The sequence below is a fragment of the Dicentrarchus labrax genome, unplaced genomic scaffold (assembly GCF_905237075.1).
Source record: "Dicentrarchus labrax unplaced genomic scaffold, dlabrax2021, whole genome shotgun sequence".
Lineage (NCBI taxonomy): Eukaryota > Metazoa > Chordata > Actinopteri > Moronidae > Dicentrarchus > Dicentrarchus labrax.
In genome coordinates, this window is record NW_026136705.1 from 24,912,369 (window position 1) to 24,931,710 (window position 19,342).

At 39.1% G+C, this 19,342-nt stretch overlaps 3 protein-coding genes across 4 annotated transcripts; 2 read left to right on the forward strand and 1 right to left on the reverse strand.

Moving 5' to 3' along the window:
• The first annotated feature begins 329 nt into the window (after nt 1-329).
• On the forward strand, nt 330-5,659 carry LOC127364411 (15-hydroxyprostaglandin dehydrogenase [NAD(+)]). 2 transcript variants are annotated; one of them, XM_051401916.1, is made up of 8 exons: nt 330-455; nt 818-938; nt 1,613-1,736; nt 3,408-3,514; nt 3,813-3,909; nt 4,646-4,722; nt 4,987-5,144; nt 5,325-5,659. In XM_051401916.1, the coding sequence occupies exons 2-8, from the start codon at nt 846-848 to the stop codon at nt 5,440-5,442; spliced, it is 774 nt and encodes a 257-aa protein (XP_051257876.1). In that variant the 5' UTR covers nt 330-455; nt 818-845; the 3' UTR covers nt 5,443-5,659. The 2 variants fall into 2 exon arrangements, with proteins under 2 accessions (XP_051257876.1, XP_051257875.1); XM_051401915.1 differs by having other exon boundaries at nt 364-455; nt 802-938.
• A 2,252-nt stretch (nt 5,660-7,911) lies between these two features.
• LOC127364412 (15-hydroxyprostaglandin dehydrogenase [NAD(+)]-like) lies at nt 7,912-11,649 on the forward strand. The gene is made up of 7 exons (XM_051401917.1): nt 7,912-8,062; nt 8,716-8,839; nt 9,392-9,498; nt 9,720-9,816; nt 10,332-10,408; nt 10,731-10,879; nt 10,996-11,649. Exons 1-7 carry the CDS (start codon nt 7,970-7,972, stop codon nt 11,111-11,113), a joined length of 765 nt encoding a protein of 254 aa, XP_051257877.1. The 5' UTR covers nt 7,912-7,969; the 3' UTR covers nt 11,114-11,649.
• Nucleotides 11,650-14,822: 3,173 nt separating this feature from the next.
• Nucleotides 14,823-18,552, reverse strand: LOC127363653 (15-hydroxyprostaglandin dehydrogenase [NAD(+)]-like). Its single transcript, XM_051400394.1, has 7 exons — nt 18,312-18,552; nt 17,634-17,757; nt 17,111-17,217; nt 16,798-16,894; nt 15,985-16,061; nt 15,696-15,853; nt 14,823-15,159 (listed from the first exon to the last, which is right to left on the reverse strand). Exons 1-7 carry the CDS (start codon nt 18,402-18,404, stop codon nt 15,027-15,029), a joined length of 789 nt encoding a protein of 262 aa, XP_051256354.1. The 5' UTR covers nt 18,405-18,552; the 3' UTR covers nt 14,823-15,026.
• Between the last annotated feature and the right edge of the window lie 790 nt (nt 18,553-19,342).

The window sequence follows — 19,342 nt, forward strand, 5'->3', positions numbered from 1 at the left end:
GTGTGCCAGACCTGAGACCAGCTGATAGTGCTGATTGTCAAACTCACTCCCCAGAAACCACCTTGTAATGACCAGGATGTGTACACACACACACACACACACACACACACACACACACACATATATATATATATATATATATATATATATATAATACTTAATTACTTTAAAAAAATAAAGATTAGTTGTACTAACAACAAAATTAGGTGGAACTGAAAATGCCTTATTCATTAGTAGTAATTGTCCTCTTCATTACAATACATCACCATGAATTTGAGCTATCAAGTCACACAGCACTGTGCCTCCATCTAGTGGCCACATATTTAACACGTATCTCTAAATAGCACGGTTTGTACTCGGGAAACGTTTCTTCTCGGTACAGTCGTTCCAAACTCCATTAAAAATGTAGCAGTTTTTCACGGGTGAACTTGCCTTGTACTTCATACAATGGACTGGTGAGTATTGATTAGTAGGCCTTTTTATGTACGATTGTTTACAGACAAATATTACACCTGTGTGTTAATCTTTTACACAAAATTATTATTTCACAACCAACATGAAAAAAAAAAACAGTTTCTACTCAATTCAAAACCCTCAGTTCCACTTTTTCCTAAAACAAAAATAAAATAACTTTTTGCTCACTCTTTCCTTTAAATTAAACCTGAATGCCATTAAACATGTCGCCTTTATTGATTATTTGTCCTAATTTTCCGCATGTTTGGACTCATCCGGTATGTTATCCTGGTGGGCGGTGTCAGTATAAAATCACTCGGAGTCTCATCGGGTTCATGATTTTTACAGATCCTGCATCCTACAGCCTCCTCTCCTCCGACTGAACAGCTAAAATGGCTTTAAACGGTAAAACCGCAGTAGTGACTGGAGCAGCAATGGGAATAGGAAGAGCAATAACGGAGATACTCCTGCAGAACGGCGGCAAGGTAAAAGTTTTGGAGCATAGTGAGATGGATGGGCTACCAAACCCAACACAGGTTTAATTATGCATCCCTGCAGCACACAAGTAAACTTAAACAAACAGTGGCAGAGTAGAGTACTGGACTTAAAGTCACCTTTTTCGCCTTTATTTGTCTTTGCATATTATTTTTCAGCTCCTAAAATGATGATTCAGGGGAAAAAAGGGGATTTTACTGAGTCCTTTTATTTTAATTTTCTTACTAAATGTTAAGAAGATATTACAGATATACAGAAATATTTCAACTTGTTGAGGAACAAGTTGTTTTTTTCCACAATGTAGTTCAATGTCTTATTCACTATTGTTTTGAAGACACAGATACTCTCTTCTAGGACATTTTATAGTTAAGTTTATTCAAAGTTTATTCAAAAGGTTGAATTTGTTTATTAATCTATGTATGTCGGACCAGTTCTTAGGGTGCTGAGATAACTTTGCACTTTGTTTTTTTGTCACCGAGTTTTTGTCAGTGAGCTTCTTAAAGGGACACTTGTGTCTACTTGTACTCAGCCTGTGAAACAACGGTTTCACCATAACCCAAACATTTCATCAAAGTATTGCAGGACCGCTGCATTAGGTAGACCTAAAAAAGTAACTTATAAACTGACTACTGAGTGTATGTCTGATGGTCATTTCCCTGTGCAGGTAGCTCTTCTGGATGTGAATGAAACTGCAGGAAAGAGTTTAATGGAAGTCCTTGAGAAACAGTATGGACGGGAAAGAACTTTGTTCCTGAATTGTGATGTTGAATCAGAGGAGCAGATCAAAGGTAACACACACACACACACACACACACACACACACACACACACACTTTAAAAACAAGTACAAAAGTGGGGGAGGTTCTGACGTGTGGAAAACAGCTGGACTCTTATTTATGGACACAAACCAGAAACACATGTAGCTAATCAGTGACGGCCTTTGCAGAGTACTTTGTGAGACTGAAGTTCCAGTCTTTGTCAGATGAGAGGAAGCGGACAAACTCAAGGACATTATGTCTTGAATTAAGATGATCAAATGCTGTTTAATCCCAGGTGGAGAACCGCACCCATCATTAGTTTGAAGTGTAGTGTTACAATAATTATAGTTCAATCAGGAGAGACAAGTGGATAAAGCAAAAGATCGTGTTTCTTGTAACAGATGATATGTAATAATTAAGGCTTAACTGAAGGTACTTAGCACTTCCTGGAAGGTTATGAAATTGAGGGGTGTCTGCCCTGAGCCCAGACGCTTGTGGTTTGCGGAGGATGACTCAACTGTGACTGACAGCTGATGACATAAAATGATGCTGATGATGAAGAAACTGGGCGGTGATGGATAGATGAGACCTGCTGATCAGAAAAGCTGATATCACCACTAACAGCAAGGAAGCAATTCATTAATAGTTATTAAGGAGAGGAGTGAGTGGCAGGATGGAAAGAGAAATAAGATACAGGCTTAAGTATGCGTAAGAATAGTCTTCATGAGGGAATAATTTGCTCACATTTCAAATGTTCTGTTTATTTTCAACTGCGGTGAGGAGGAGCAGTTCTGTATCAGATTATATTCTGTGACAATTCTTGTGATTTGACCATTTACTTAAAAGGGTGAAGAGATTGTTTGTCAGTACATTTTACATTCATTTAGTGAACTGTATGTTTCATATCATCAAGACGTTGCCAAAGCACAAGTTTTTTATTGATTTATTTATTCATATGACAAAAAACCTAAACTCAAACTCAAAATGGCCTCGATTATATCAAAAGATATGAACTATTAGTCTTAAATAACTTGAATTGAATATAAGTGATATTGAGGGAGCAGTGTGTAGGACTTAGTTTCAGATTGCCACAAACTGAATACAGCTCACCTTCCAAGCATGTAGGAAAAACTGTGATGGTCGCGCCAGTACAGCCAGTGTTTGGTTTGTGGAAACAGTTCAACATAAAAACGTCTCATTCTGAGGTAATGAAAACATAAGTGATTCTTACTTTCAGGGGAAGTGGCCTGGGAGCTGGCAGTGCTTTCGGGTGGACAGCCTGGGGACTGGACAGGGGCAGAGCATAAGACCTCAGGCGGGTGGCCTGGGGTCAAGGTAGATGGGCAGGGCAGGTTTTAGGGTGACCAGGAGACAGGGCAGCTCTGGACAAGGCTCTGGATGCTGACAACAAAGGGGAAGCAGCTCTGGAGGACAGGTAGCCTGGAGACCAGCGACATAGGTGGAACTGCTCAGGAGGAGGGCGGGTAAGGTCAGATGACTGGGACTGGTGGGGAAGGAGTTATTGCAGAGCAGGAGGGAGAAAGTGGACGTTAGAGCCACCGTAGTTTCTCTTTGAGGGTGAAACGAGGGAGTTGCGATCTGCAAAACTACACTGCTTAAGATGCCCTTAAATCCTACACACTGGTCCTTAATGAGGACGAGCTCAACTTGGTTAACTGTGTTTTGTTTTCTTTTCTCAAGCTGCCTTGAAGAAAACCACAGAAAGATTTGGAGGAATTGACATACTGTGCAACAATGCCGGCATCATGAATGAGGGCATGTGGGAGAAAACCATCTCCATAAACTTTGTAAGAAGCAACAAACTGCATCTGGTTGGGATTATGCCAGTTTCTCGTTCGCGGGTGCATCACGAGGGAAATTACACAACAACATATAACAGCATATTTGTGTCTCACGAATTACTGGTTGCACCACCGTAAACAGAGTAATCTACATGTCTTTCTTCTCTGCAGTTAGACTGTGATGAATTAATTTGGTTAAATATAGCAGGTTTTACATTCAGCTTCCTGTTTCATTACACGACATTTGGTACACAGAGGACGGCCTGAAGAAAATGAGTTCTCTGTTGTCTATTCTGTGTTGTAGGTAAGTGTTATCAGGGTAGCCTACCTGGCTCTTGAGCACATGAGCAAGCTGAAGGGAGGTCGGGGAGGCGTCATCGTCAACACATCATCCCTAACGGGTAAAGCAAACGATGTTCTGCACATGTGAAAACAGTATTCTTTGCATCACCTTAAGTAATATATTAAAAAGACACGAGAGGTTGTAGTTAGTTTTATATATTTAAACATTTTGACCTTTTCTTTTGCATACTTAGAGGATCGCCATTGTGCTCTTATGTTTGTTGTGTTTGATGAACCTGGTTAGAATAGTTATATATATGCCATTAATGGATAGAGACAGCTGGCGGTAGACAGGAAAGGGAGAGGGGGAGGTGACAGGTGAAAAGGCCACAAGTTGGAATCAAACCCAAACCACTGCGACAAGGACTCAGCCTTAGTAGGTGGGGCTACCAGGTGAGCTACTGGAATTCCACCTGGCTGGAAACACAGCTAGATTCCTCTCAACAGTCTATTGTCAGACATATAACTGATCAAAAACTGTGAGCGAATCAAATGAAGCCTCACTTTCATAAAACAAGAGACACCAGTCTCTAAAGAGATAGCATAGATACAGTGAGAAAGGCATTTATGATGATTATCTACAGGCATTTCTAGTCATGTTTCCTCATGTGTTAAAACCACCAACTGAAAGGCATATAAAACTATTGGCAACATCAATTTAACCCTAATATTGACTTGATATAACCCACATTATTATATTTTAAGGATAATTAGCTGCATGAAAATACAAATTTCTTGACCTCTGTAGTATTTAGATTTCTGAAAACTGACCAACATAACCCACAAACCCCTCAGGTCTCGGTCCAATGCCAAGCTGTCCTGTCTACACAGCCACGAAGCACGGAGTGGTCGGTTTCACTCGGGCCATGGCGGTAAGGAATGCTTTCTTACGAAGAAGTCTGGACAGGATAAAGAAAACAATCTGTGTACAAGAATTTTCAGCAGAAATCGTAACCAGGTGTTTTTCACGTACAAAGCGTTGTACACGTGTAGTGGGTGTGGAAATCATTGCCTGGATCTAACTTCTGCTAGTCCTTATGAGTCAGTAGGCACTAGATTGTTACTCTTATTGCGTATTATACATTGTGCCTCTGACCAGTTGAAACTTAATTGCGTGTACGTGTGTCTCTTTCTAGGCTGCCTCTACCGCCTCGGGCTACGGTGTACGCTTCAACACAGCTTGCCCAAGTTTTGTCCAAACTGACCTCTTGTCTGACATTCCGACCAGGCTGGGGCAATACTCCCACATGGCTGAAGCAACCGAACAATTGTTAAAAAATTTTGGGATCTTAAAGTGAGTCTTTAAAAAAAATCTACATTTAATTCTGTGCTCCATTAAACCTTTACAGTTTAGTCTGCAGCAGGTTTGCCTTAATTCCATTCAGTACATTGATAATAAGTACAAACATTATTCAGTTGAAGTACATTATCATGACCACATATTCACTGAAGTCACTTTACCTTCTTATTGCAGTGTATCTGAGGTAGCGGAGGCCGTCCTCGAGCTGGTGACAGATGAGACGAAGAATGGAGAGGCCCTAGTGGTGGTCCCAAAAGGAAAACAATACGTGACTTTTCCCTCATTTACGTAATGGCTTTGTGCTTTGTTGACAACAGACCAGGAATTTCAGTTAAAATGTCCACGGGCCACTAGAATCAACAAAAACTTAAAATGTTCCTCGTTGCTGCTTTAAGCAACTGTGAAAATACTCAGTTACAAGTAAAAATCCTGCATTCGAAATGATACTAAGTGTTGTCAGCTAAATGTACTTAAAATATCAAAATAAAAGTACTCATTGTGCCATAAAATGGTCCTTGTCAGTGTTTTCCTATTAAATATGATGTTTTTGCATTAATATTACTGCTGCATTAATGTGTATGTTGCATTTCACTGCTGTCGATGTTTAATGTTGAGCTCGTTTTAACTACTTTATATACTGTTGGATAGTTTAATCTACCACAACGCATCATATTCTATAAGATCATTGTATGTTTGTAATATCTCTGTCCTGAGAAGCTCGTATTTCTAAAAAATCAACTTTTCATGAGCTCAGAAAAAACAATCTAAGAGGGTCTTAGATTGTTTATTTAGCTTAATTAATCCGATTAAATGTAGAGGAGTAAAAAGTACAATATCTGCCTCTGATATGTGGGGGAGTAGAAGTATAAAATGGAAACTGTACATACTGTACTTGAGTAAACTGAGAATAAAGAGTGTCCTCAGACCACCAGCTCAATGCCTATCTGAGCCGAATTTGGACATTTTAAAGATTACTGATGTTTCATTTTTATTTGACTTTAATTCAACTGTCCATCCATCCACCCAAAGCTCTAAATAAAGGATGTCCCTTTGTCCTGAGGACATAATACATAAGTAGTAGTAGTTAAATTATTGTGTAATATGTGTAGAATATGTAGCCTATAGAATACTTATCATTTTAATTGTTACAACCACAATTTGTATTATTTTTATTTATACACAGGTATTGTATGTTCAAATACAATGTGAAGTTAAGTGTATCGAGCCATTTAATGGTGCATGCATACTGCAATGAGCCAGCGTACCTGCTGTTACTGTAACACTCCAGATGGTGGCAGCAGTGGACCATTTATGAATTACAATACTCAGTTTTTCCAGCCAGAGGAGGGCTTGCTGTAAACTGGACGCAGTAAAACATTATGTTACAAACTGTGGCAGAGGAATCACACTGATTTCTTTCTCTTGTCATATTTATTTTCAATTCTCATTCATACTGCGTTGTCCAAAATCTGTCAAGCAGAGAAATAAATGACAAAACAATCCCAAGCAACTTAAATTTGCTGTAAGTCAGAGGTAAAAAAAACACTCGGCTCTCCCAGCAATTCATTAACACATCTCCAAAAAGGCTCCAACAATAATATTACAAATAAATAAATAAAAAATATATAATAAAACACCGAAGTGTCTTCTTCCTTACTGATTGAGTGATAACAGAGATCATTATCAAACACCACCAGGCATCCGATAAAGGCCACTATGTGTTTTTCTAGTGGTCACACATGGTTTAAACACGGTGACATTTGCAAGTACTTCAAATTCCAGGGAAATTTAGACGAAATGTGAGCCTTTTGGCTTTCCATACATGTGCGTACACACACAAAAAATGCGTCAGAGAGAGCCTTATATTTTAAAAAGTGACTATTAGTGAAATTTAGCGATTTATGCAGATCAACGAGGAAAAAGTGAGAAATATATTCTAATAAATGATGCTGTAATTCATTCCCATGCACACTGATCAGAGTAATCGCAGTCAATAGCTCTACCAACAGCGTCGGGGTCTCTCCCTCTCCTCTTGTGCTGTTCGCAGTCAGTCAGTCAGTCAGTGTGCCGTCGGGGCCAAAACTGAGCTTCTCTCTCACTACACGGATATCTGGATTAGGGTGTTCCTTAGCTTTCGTGTAAATAGTTAGTTTGAGCCTGTAAATATTTAAATAATCCGTTTGACCTTCTCTCTCGCTCTTTCTCTTCCCGGATCTCTGGATTAGGGTGGTCCTACAGTTTATTGTAAATAGTTTGTTTGAGCTTGTAAATATTTACATTTATTCTTCTCCCTCCCTTTCTAGATTTCTTTCTTTTTATTATTTCTAATATACAATTTCTCTGTAGTGACTTTCCTGACTATCCCTGTATAACAATCAGAAACAGTTTTGCATTTTAACTGTAGTTTGCTGTGCTAAATTTATTGATCACACAATTATCAATAAGCAAGAAAGAGTAACTCAACCAATGATAAAAATAATAATTGAAACTAACTGTGACCAAACACCCAGGGCGATTCAAATGTTTTATTCACATGCAGGGAACCAGAGTGACTCAATGAAGCAATATAAGTTACTGAAACAAAGTTGTGATGTAGAATAAAAAAGAACTTCAATTTGGGACAATGGGTGTTATATCTGTTTGAAGTAGAATTTGGGACAGTTTTGGGACACCAAAAAAAAGGTTAATTTCAGGCCCTGATTGGCTCGGTATGTTCTCCTTATGGGCGGTGTCAGTATATAAGCACAGAGAGTTCCCTCGGTTCATCACATTTTCTGCACTCATCCTACAGCCTCCTCTCCTCTGATTGAACTGCTGAAATGGCTTTATACGGTAAAATTGCAGTCGTGACTGGAGCAGCAATGGGAATAGGAAGAGCAATAACGGAGATACTCCTGCAGAACGGCTGCAAGGTAAAAGTTTTGGCTCAGTTATGGAGCAAAGCCGCATTTTGTTGTGTGATATTGTGGGTGGGCTACCATCACAGGTTTATTATGCATTCTTGCAACATAGAAGTAATTATTCAAACAGTGGCAGAGTAGATACGTAGATTTATTCAAGCAGTGTACTTACATTCACTTTTGAGGTACCTACAGGGTACTGTTGCCTTTATTTGGCAGCTGTTACTATTTTTTTTCAGCTTGTAAAATTATGAATTGTTCAGTAAGTCCTTTAAATATTTAAACTTTTCCAAAACATGTCACATTCTTTATTGTTTGGAGACACAGATACTCACCTCTAAAACATTTTATACAACAAGTTAATTTAAATTAAAAGAGAGTTTAATCCGTCGATTAATATGTATGTCGAGTCTGCCTTTAAGGGTGGTGTAAACTAGTAATTGTATGGTATGGGAGAGATGGTTTAAGACAACAGAGATCACTTTGTAGCTGTAGTTTGTAGTCACTGAGGTGTTGAGCTTCTTGAAGGAGCACTCCACCGATAATAAGTATTTTTGTGACCATACAGTTGAACATTTCAAGACTGTATTAGACTGCATTAGGTAGATGTGTACCTAATAAACTGACAACTGAGTGTATATATGATGGTTCATCTACCTGTACAGGTAGCTCTCCTGGATATGAACGAAGCTGCAGGAAATGATTTAATGGAAGTCCTTGAGAAACTGTATGGAGAGGAAAGAACTCTGTTCCTGCAATGTAATGTTGAATCAGAGGAGCAGATCAAAGGTAACACACACACACACACACACACACACACACACACACACACACACACACACAAAGGTACTGACAAGAGGAAGACAGCTGGAGTCCTTTTTATTGACATAAATTAATGCAACAGCCTCATCAGTCCCACAAGGAGTCTTAAGGTCCAGTGTGGAACATTTAGGAGGATCTAATGGCAGATATTTAATATAATCGTCATAAATATATTTTCATTAGTGTATAATCATCTGAATATAGAAATTGTTGTGCTTTTGTTACCTTAGAATAAACCGTTTTTAATTACAGGAGAGTGGGTCCCTCCACGGTGGCCGCTATCTTGAATGTTTCTACAGTAGCCCAGATGAGACAAACCAAACACTGGCACCGGATAGGGTTTTATTTGCAAGATTCACAGCTATCGTAGTTTATCCTACACCTTTGGAAGACTCAGTGGTATTCAAATGGTTGCAATCTGCAACTACACCACTAGATGTCACTAAATCCTACACACTGGACCTTTAAGAGGAGGCGCTCAACTTGGTTAACTACTAACTGTTTTTTTCTTTTCTCAAGCTGCCTTGCAGAAAACCGTAGACACATTTGGAGGAATAGACATCCTGTGCAACAATGCCGGCATTTTGAATGAGCTCACGTGGGAGAAAATGGTCTCCATAAACCTTGTAAGAAGCAACAAACTGCATCTGGTTGGGATTATGCCTGTTTCTTGTACTTAAAAAACATTTACATTGCTTTTTTTCCAGCTGTTAGACTGTAACAAAGTGTAAAGAGTTACATTTATCAGGTTTTGCATTCAGCTTCTTGTTTCATTTCACAACATTTGGTACACAAAGGACGTCCTGAAGACAAAATGAGATTTCCTCTGTCTTGGTTTGTGTTGTAGATTGGTGCTATCAGGGTAGCCTACCTGACTCTGGAACACATGAGCAAGTTGAATGGAGGTCAGGGAGGGGTCATCGTCAACACAGCATCCATAGCAGGTAAAGGCCCACAATGTTCTGAATTTGTTTGTTTTTTGCTTTTTTAGTTGACCGTACGTATTCATTTTGCAGATTTCTCTCACCGTCAGACATAATAAATGAATCCAAACCCAGATCAAATCAAATGAAGCCTTACTGGGTGCAACCATGTTTTATAAACCAGGGGACAGAGTCTGGAAAGAGATCCATCTTTGTGTCTGTTATTAACTGCTTTTGCAGGTTTCATTTGTTCAAAAAAGTCAGAAGGAAAAAAGATTTGGATACAGCCAATTACATTAATAAATAACTTGTAAGAGGACAGGATAAAATAAGATACTTCTTTACTTACATAAGGTGCTTAAATGGTGCAAAAAATTCAACAGCCTGCAGACCAGTACTACTGGTATGTAGAGAAGATACATCCAATACAGCTAAAAGTAATTACTTAAAGCATTCATTTAATGTAGTGCTAATGATTTCTCTGTTATGTTATATGGTGCACCCTAATATTGACTGATATATCCCACATCCTACAGGTATTGAACCTATAGCGAGCAGTCCTGTCTACACAGCCGCAAAGCACGGAGTGGTCGGTTTCACTCGAGCCATGGCGGTAAGGAATGCTTTTCTTACAACAAAGTCCAGACAGATAAAGAAAACAATCTGTGTACAAGAATTTGCAGCAGAAATTTAAACCAGGTGTCAATTAAAATGTTTTTTCATGTACAGCTAACTTATGCTGGTCCTTATGAGTCATTACGCACTGCCTAAATCCTCTGTTTGTAATTGTTTGACCACCTCTTTTGGCTCAGTACAGGCTGTTTAGTACAATAAAAATGTACTTTTATTAGTGTAGATTTTTACTTTTATTGTATTATTTATTATACGTAATGCCTTTGAACAGTTGAAGCTCAATTGTGTGTATCTCTTACTAGACTGCTTCTACCGCCTTGGAGTATGGAGTACGCTTCAACGCAATTTGCCCAAGTTTCGTTGAAACTACCCTCCTCATCGGCATAGGCGACAGACTGGGCCAATTCTCCGAACTGGACAAAAGCCCTCTTGATAAAATCCGGCTGTTAGAGTGAGTCTTTGCCTCTCAGAAGTACAAAAATGATTCAGTGGAAGTACATTATCATGACCATGCAGGATACTGTGTATGAGCATATTCACTGAAGTCACTGTACCTTCTTATTTCAGTGTATCTGAGGTAGCTGAGGCCGTCCTTGAGCTGGTGACAGATGGGACGAAGAACGGAGAGGCCCTAATGGTGTTCTCAGATGGAAAAGAATACGCAACTTTTCCCTCATTTATCTAGTGGCTTGTTTGAAGCAGACAAGGAATTTCTCATTTCATGAGTAGCCAATACAGTGTACATAAAAGGTCTAAGCTGCAGGCCTTTTGCATCCTCTAATGGTTATCATTAACCTTGCTAGTAACCATGTCTAAATTACAATAATTGTTTTTGCTATCTGGAATCCATGGTGGAAGAAGTATTCAGATCCAAATGAATACTGATGCCTCTATGTGACCTACATAAGTACACTAGACGATCCCTGAGAATATTGGCTATTTTTATTAAGTTATTCCTAATGCCTGCCACTGGGTCGGATTCCCCTTGAAATCAATGAAACAAGGAGGTGTAAACACTACCGCTTTTGTCCACAGGGGCCGCTAGAAATAATGTAAGTTCCTTGTTGCTGCTGTAGTTAAATAAGTACAAATACTAAACTGAAAATACTTTGTTACACGTAAATACTGCATTCAAAACCTTTCTTAAGTAAAAGTATGTAAGTATTGTCTGTAAAATGTATGTAAAGTATCAAAAGTAAAAGTACTCACTGCTCAGTAAAATGGTCCTTGTCAGTGTTTTCCTATTACATATGATGTTTTTGGATTTATATCCCTGCTGCATTAATGGGCATGTTGCATTTCACTGCTGTAGATGTTGGTGTAGGTCAAGATAATTTGATCTACTTTATATACTGTTGGATAGTTTAGTGTGAGATTCACTGTCCTGTGAGAACCTAGTTTCTCTAAAATGCCAACTTTTCATGAGCTCGGAAAAACAGCAGCACACTGACACCACTGGCTGTTAGATGAACTGCATTTAGAGTCCTGTTGCTCTCGCTGTTGTAAGCAATTGAAGGTGCGAGCAAGAATCATCCTGGGCACTGGGCATAATAATTATAATAACGCGTATCTAAGATATAAACAATAATGTGAATAACAGCATTACCCCTATATCACTCTTAATGTATCTGTAGTATGGACAGAAGGATATACTTACCAAAATAATTCAGATTAGGATTAGGACTGCATGGAAAGGGGGCGGGAATTTCGGGCATGATTCAATTTGATTCCGATTGTTGATGTTACAATTAGTCAAATCAACTCTTAATTCACGACTCAAAACAATTTGATTAAATACTGAACTTTATATGAAGCATGAAGCTGCTCTTGATAAGGGACATTGTCTGATAACAGAAAAAAAAGGTGCAAGGAAACAACTTTTAGGTTTAATTACGGCCCTCCTAAGTAAATATGTGTTGGAAAATACTGAATGGAACTTGTCCTGTGGAACAAAATAAATGTGTTGTCTGAGTGGCATTTATAGCGATCAAACTATTTAGAGCAAATACCGGCTGATAACGTTCAATCGGAGAGCCCCTAACAGTCAATATATATTTCTGGACACATGCAAGTTTGGTAATCGGGCGTTCCGTACATGTATTATGTAAGATGAATGAACATGTCTCATATCTTGCGTAGGTTTTGTGTATGTGAAGGTATTGATGTTAGCCTGACACCATCCTACGATCGTCTATCCTATACATGAAGGTATCATTTTCACCTTTTACCCCCTACAGTTTTACACAAATATCTGTACTTTCTTTTCTAAATTTAGTGACTTTTAATACCCTTTGAGCGACTTATTTCTAAAAAAAAAAAAAGTGACTACCGACAAAGTGAACTACTTATTCAGAGCATCAGGGAAAAAGCCAATACATTATATTGTAATTCATTCCCATCCATGCTCCTCAGAGCAATCACAGTCCACGGCTTTACTGCCAACAGCATCAGGGTCTCTCCCTCTCCTCACCTCAAATGTGGTGTGTAGCCACATTTGAGCTTCTCTCTCTCTCTCTCTCTCTCTCTCTCTCTCTCTCTCCCTCTCTCTCTCTGATTTCTGTCTTTGGGTAAACTCCTAAAGCAAATGTAGTTAGTTTGTTTGAGCTTTTAAATTTTCACAGAGTTTGACCTTCTCTCTCACTCTTTCTAACAGGATCTCTGGATTACAGTGTTCCTTTTGTGTATGCATTTATTGATCAAACAGTAAATTGAGTAAGTCAGTGAAGTGATGTGAGTTACTGAAACAACTTTATTAAACTATATTATATATTAAGTTCAATGAAAAATAAAGAATTCCATTTGGGACAATGGGTGTTATATCTGTTAAATTGTAAAAGTGTTTAAAGTAGAATTTAGGAACGGTTGTGGGACACTAAAGAGAACAGTTCATTTCAGGCCCTGACTGGCTCAGTGTGTTCTCCTTATGGACAGCGTTGGTATATAACAGGCAACAGGCAACCTACAGCCTCCTCTCCTCTGATTGAACAGCTAAAATGGCTTTAAACTATAAATATAACTAAAGATATTAAAGGTCCAGTGTGTAACATCAGTGAGGATCTATTGGCAGAAATGGAATATAATATTCATAGGTATGTTTTCATTAGTATATCACCTGAATATAAAACTTGATGTGTTTTCGTTACCTTAGAATGAGCTGTTTTTATGTACATACGCTCTGCTGAATCACCATGTTTCTACAGAACGAACAAACCAAACACTGGCTGTAGATAGTACATATTTTTTTGCAGTTTCTCCTTCACACTTCACAGCCCCGTTTTCATTCCCAGGACGTCTAATACAGACACTAGCAATCTGAAACTTCCCCACTAGATGCCACTAATGAATTTGCTTGTGGTTAACAGATTGAAGAAACAGGAAGGGCAGTAGAGGAGAAGAGGTGGAGGGACAACAGAAACAAGGGTCGTTCTGCAAGAGTAGCCTCTAAATGTTTTTGTTTCGTGCACCATAGAGCTGAACGACATGGACTGTCACCCGACTTTCAGAGAAGTCTGAAAAACACCAAAACTAGCAAAGTGACACCACAATCCATAAGGAGACACCTAAAATATTTCTAGAACACTATCACAAGTCCCCAGAGTTAAAGTATCCATTAATGGTACAATATAAAGGCTCACTTTACCAACCAAAATAGGTTGATCTGGTTTTCCTGCTAACTGGCAGATCTGACAGGTCTTAATGTATGTGGAATGTATGTATGTATTTTAAAATGCTCACTCCCATATGACCAGCAGTTTTAAGTATAGCCCATCTATACTTAACAGGCGTAACCACCTGCTTTCACAAACCCACATGCCAAATTTTCCCCACAAGGGACCCCACCTGCCTTATTAACAAACCATCCTGTAGAAAGAAATACTGGAGAGCCTTACCACCACACAGTCAAATAGTTCCATTGAAAAGCTCTGTATGGGACACAGACAAGAGGTCAGCAGGTAAAGGGCAAAACAAAATTGATGTCACTCGGATTTCATGTCACTAATAGACGTGTTACTGTGCAAGCTGTAGATGCTGTCCAATCTAGTGTGTCATGTTTGTAGTATGTCTCCCCCTACAGGCGTTTCTGGTCACACCTCAACCTTCATGTACTAAGTTGGAAGACAAAAACACCTCCTGCAAAAATTGTTGTTAAACCCATTGCTCGGATGGGGGACACAACTTCCTGTTTCTGATTGTGGAGAAAAAGCAAGTGTTTATGGCACCAGAATCTCAGTTTTTTAACAGCAGGAAGTAAAAGAGGACTGACACAATAGCTGTTACACAACAACGTATTAGATTACATCTGAATATGAGCATCAGACATCACTTGTACCTTAAATCTTTTGCATTTGGGGGTTGTTTGTGTAACTGAAAATCACTGAAAACATAGAGATGGATGGAGTTTTCATTAGTTTATTAACACTCATGTCACATTTTGTACTGTGGGCTATATATTTCACAGGCTTTTAAAACCATGATACCAGACACTCCGATCATTTAAGTGTTCAATCGATAATTAAACAGATCATTTTTCAAATAAAGTGATGACCTTTCTTTATTTTTATGCACATAGAAACACTGAGAAACATTACAGGATTCAATCAGGGGCCTCGGCTCAAGGTGAATACAGGAAATGTGATGTACTTATTTCCGTTAGTTGTCACCAAGAGGGCCTCCCCGTTCTTTGTCTCATCATTCACCAGCTCGAGGAGGCACTCGGCTACCAGAGACACACTGGAACAAAAGATACAGTGGTTCAGCAGGATAAGCATGTAGACAGTATTAATCACAGTCATTGTAATGAACTTCAACATGTGTAACACAATGTAACTGAGGGGTTCGACTGTGTGTTGTTTTTATTTGCTGTAAGCAGAATCGATATTGAGCATATGAGAAGAAACAAAGTAGACACAGTAGACTACAAGTGTCCAATGCTGGAAAGCAGTGTGACCCCTCACGTCCAAAAATTTTTGCTGGGCAATTCTCCTATTGGTTGAATTTGTGGCACATTGTAACGCTGTGCTGAGCCAGAATCAAAGATGGGGTTTAAGTTCATGAACATTTTTAACATTATAAAAGACTCTATTAAACACCCTTTTGATGTTGCCTAGTTGGAAAATTGTCCCAGGCTGTCCAAGATGTCAGGATAATTTGAGTAATTTAATCATGTTTGTACTTATTAATATTGTACATAATGGAACTAAGTCAAACCTGCTCTAAAACAAACAGAACTGGAGCACAGGACTAAAGGTAGATTTGTTTGAACTCACGTTAACGTCCCCATCATGTCTGCCATTTGCTGGGTTGCATCAGCCAGGTGGGAGTAATGTCCCAGGTTGGATGGGATGGCGGAGAAGAGGTCAGTTTGGACAAAACCTGGGCAAAGGGCGTTGAACCGTATACCATAGCCTGAGGCCGTAGAGGCAGCCTGGTAAAAGACACACACACAAAATTAGGCTTTAACTACTCAGAAACACAATATACAATACAGACAATAAGGGTAAAATAAAGTCAAACTGTTATTATCTTTCCTTCATCAATAAACGTCATCGCCCTTACCGCCATGGCTCGAGTGAAGCCGACCACTCCGTGTTTGGTGGCTGTATAGACAGGGCAGCTCATTAGAGGACCGAGACCTGTGGGATGTGGGTTATATTGGTCAGTTTTAAAACCTTAACGAACACAGATTAACAAGATTTTCTTGTTTTCATTGAGCAATATTCCTCTAAATATGAGACCTTTTTTATTTATTTATTTTTAATCCACTTTTAGGCCACATTTTTACAATACACTTTTTTGATCTTGTTGAATATTTAAACCAGGTGAATGATTTTAGTCATCAGACGTCTGGATCTAAAGTTATCAGAAAGCTGAGCTAACGTTAGCAGCAGCTCGGCTCGCAGCCCCTTCAGCACGTCCTTTGTCCGAACAGCGTCGGAAAAACAAACATTTTTAAGGTGAAACTGTTTTATTCAGTGTTTTTACCGATTTTAAATAGCAGCTACTTTTTGTTTTTGGAGAGGAGGAGACCTCTGCCGGCAATGGTGGTGAAGACAACAACTCCTATGACCCCACACTACTTCACAACGTCATCAGACTTGGTCTTTTGTTTTCACTACAGCACTTTTTGAGGTGCTGAGCAACCACCTTTTTCAATGTTTTTATAAAATAATAATATATAAGCCTGTGCACATCATATCAGAGGTGTAACAGATATAAAAGCTCCCACCCACTGCAGAGACCTGCATTCAAACACCAGTAGCAATGTTTCCAGCGTTCATTTTAGTTAATTATTACGTTTTAAACAGCTCTCAAAACTTAAAATACCAAATGTGCTTAGTGCTTGAAGAGATACAATGAAAATACTTGTACCTGCCATTGATGCTGTGTTGACGATGACCCCTCCCCGACCTCCAGCCAACTTATTCATGTGCTGGAGAGCCAGGTAGGCTACCCTGATAGCACCCACCTACAACACAGAATTCATATTTTGGTGATTTTTAAACACAAACTTGTCTCTTTATTCCATTACTCCATTATATACATAATAATAATGAGTTAGCCCTGAGTGCACATGGGGAAATTACTGAGGAGTTCTTCCAGGCAGGCAGTTGTTAATATACACAGTTTTGTTAGTAAGTAACTTATTTTCTGACCTGAATAAGACAGGAGTATATATTCTTACGAGGTTTATGGAGATCATTTTCTCCCATGTTCTCTCATTCAAGATGCCGGCATTGTTGCAGAGGATATCAATTCCACCGAAGGTTTCCACAGTTTTCTGAAAGGCAGCTTTAAAGCAGAAAATAACACATCCCATTGGACCCATTCTGGACTTCTTTAGAGAGTGATTGTTTCTGATGCAGATTGTGTGTACTCGGATGACTATATATTAACATATCACCCAGTCCTGGTGTCTTATCTCCATTCTATTTCTCTCTCAGGTTTCTCTAGCAAAAGATTAAATATATAAAAGTAACATTCTCATTAGTGTAATTGCGTTTGATGTTAATTGTTTTTATTAGGGGCAACTATGACCTTTCCCATATTTTAAAGAAGTGTTACCTATCCCTACCCCTACCTAAACCATAATTAACCATATCCCATAACCATCTTTCCCTAAACTTAGCCATACAGTAGTTGCAATGTGCAGATATTGTAGAAAGTGTAAATCTTAAAAACACTGGCAATGGACGTGTGTGTGTTACCTTTAATATGTTCCTCTGACTCAACATCACAGTTCAGGAACAAAGTTTTCTCCCGTCCGTACTGTTTGTCGAGGGCTTCTTTCAAACTCTTCCCTGCAGCTTCATTCACATCCAGGAGGACAACCTGTACAGGAGACTGTCCGTCAGAGAGCTGGACAGGACATCTCATGGCTGCTTTCCATGGACAGCCTGTGTTTGTCTTTTATGGCTGGACTTTGCTTCAGTGCAGCCTGAATTTCAAATGCACAAAGATAATCTGCAAGTACAAACTGTAAAAACTATACTGTTTAAAAAAGAGATTATCACTTTTATAGGTCACAAAAAGAAATGCAGATACATTCTCTAACCCATATCTAAGCTTTGATTAACTGCCAAACATACAGTGTGTGTAATGTTTTTTAAAAGGATAAGATGCAAGACATAAAAGTATGAACTATTAATCTTATTTTTTGTTGCATTGTTGTAAATGTTTTACGATAAAATACAACTATGTATCAAAAAACTGCTTGTTGTTAAGTATTGAAGACTCTCCTTGTTTAAATATACACATTCATTACAAAACTGTCGGCTTTTTGCTTGTAATTTACATACATATTTACATATAATGCTGCAAAGGTGCCCACAAAATTGCACACAGAGTATGTTGGGCTACGTTGCATAACAGAGGCAAAACTTTACCGTGGCACCATTTTGCAGGAGTATCTCTGTCATTGCTTTTCCTATCCCCAGCGCTGCTCCGGTCACTACTGCTATTTTACCATTTAAAGCCATGTCAACTGTTTGAGGAGGTCAGCTGTAGGATCCTGGATGGAAATATTAAAATGTGGATTCGAGAGCAGTTGCCTTTATATGGTTACAAGAGGACACACACCAGGCTAGACTAACCTGCACTGAGTTAGACATTAACCAGATACCAACTGCGAAGCTCTTGGCCGTTGTGCATGAATTGTGTGTACACAAATAGTTTAGACGCAATGAATCAACATACTCAGGTGGGTCAGAACAGTCTTGGTTGTCAGTGAACGTTTCATGAATGACATGCAGGCTTTTGTTAATTTTCTCTTATTATTATTGCTTTGTGCAAGAACAAATATAATTCAATTCAATTCAATTCAATTCAATTTTATTTGTATAGCGCCAATTCATAACAGAAGTTATCTCAGGACACTTTTCAAATAGAGCAGGTCTAGACCGAACTCTTTAACATTAATTACAGAGACCCAACAGTACCACCATGAGCAAGCACTTGGCGACAAGGGCAAGGAAAAACTGCCTGTTAAAAGGCAGAAACCTAGGACAGATCCTCCGGCTCTAGGTGGGTGGTCGTCTGTCTCGACCAGTTGGGGTGAGAGAGAGAGAGAGAGAGAGAGAGAGAGAGAGAGAGACAGACAGACAGACAGACAGACAGGTGCACAGCAACAACAGTATTGGCAATGGCAGTCAAGCAGGACCATGGCAGGAGGCTCCACCAGGATCAACAAGAACCTGCAAGACGAGAAAGCACAAGAACTCCGGGGAAGAAGTGGAGTTAGTAACATGCATTAATGGGACATGAATGAGTGCAGAAAGAGAGAGGAAGAGAGTAGCTCAGTGCACCATGGGAAATCCCCCGATAGTCTAGGCCTATAGCAGCATAACTAAGGGATGGTTCAGGACTCACTTGATCCAGCCCTAACTATAAGCTTTATCAAAGAGGAACGTCTTATGCC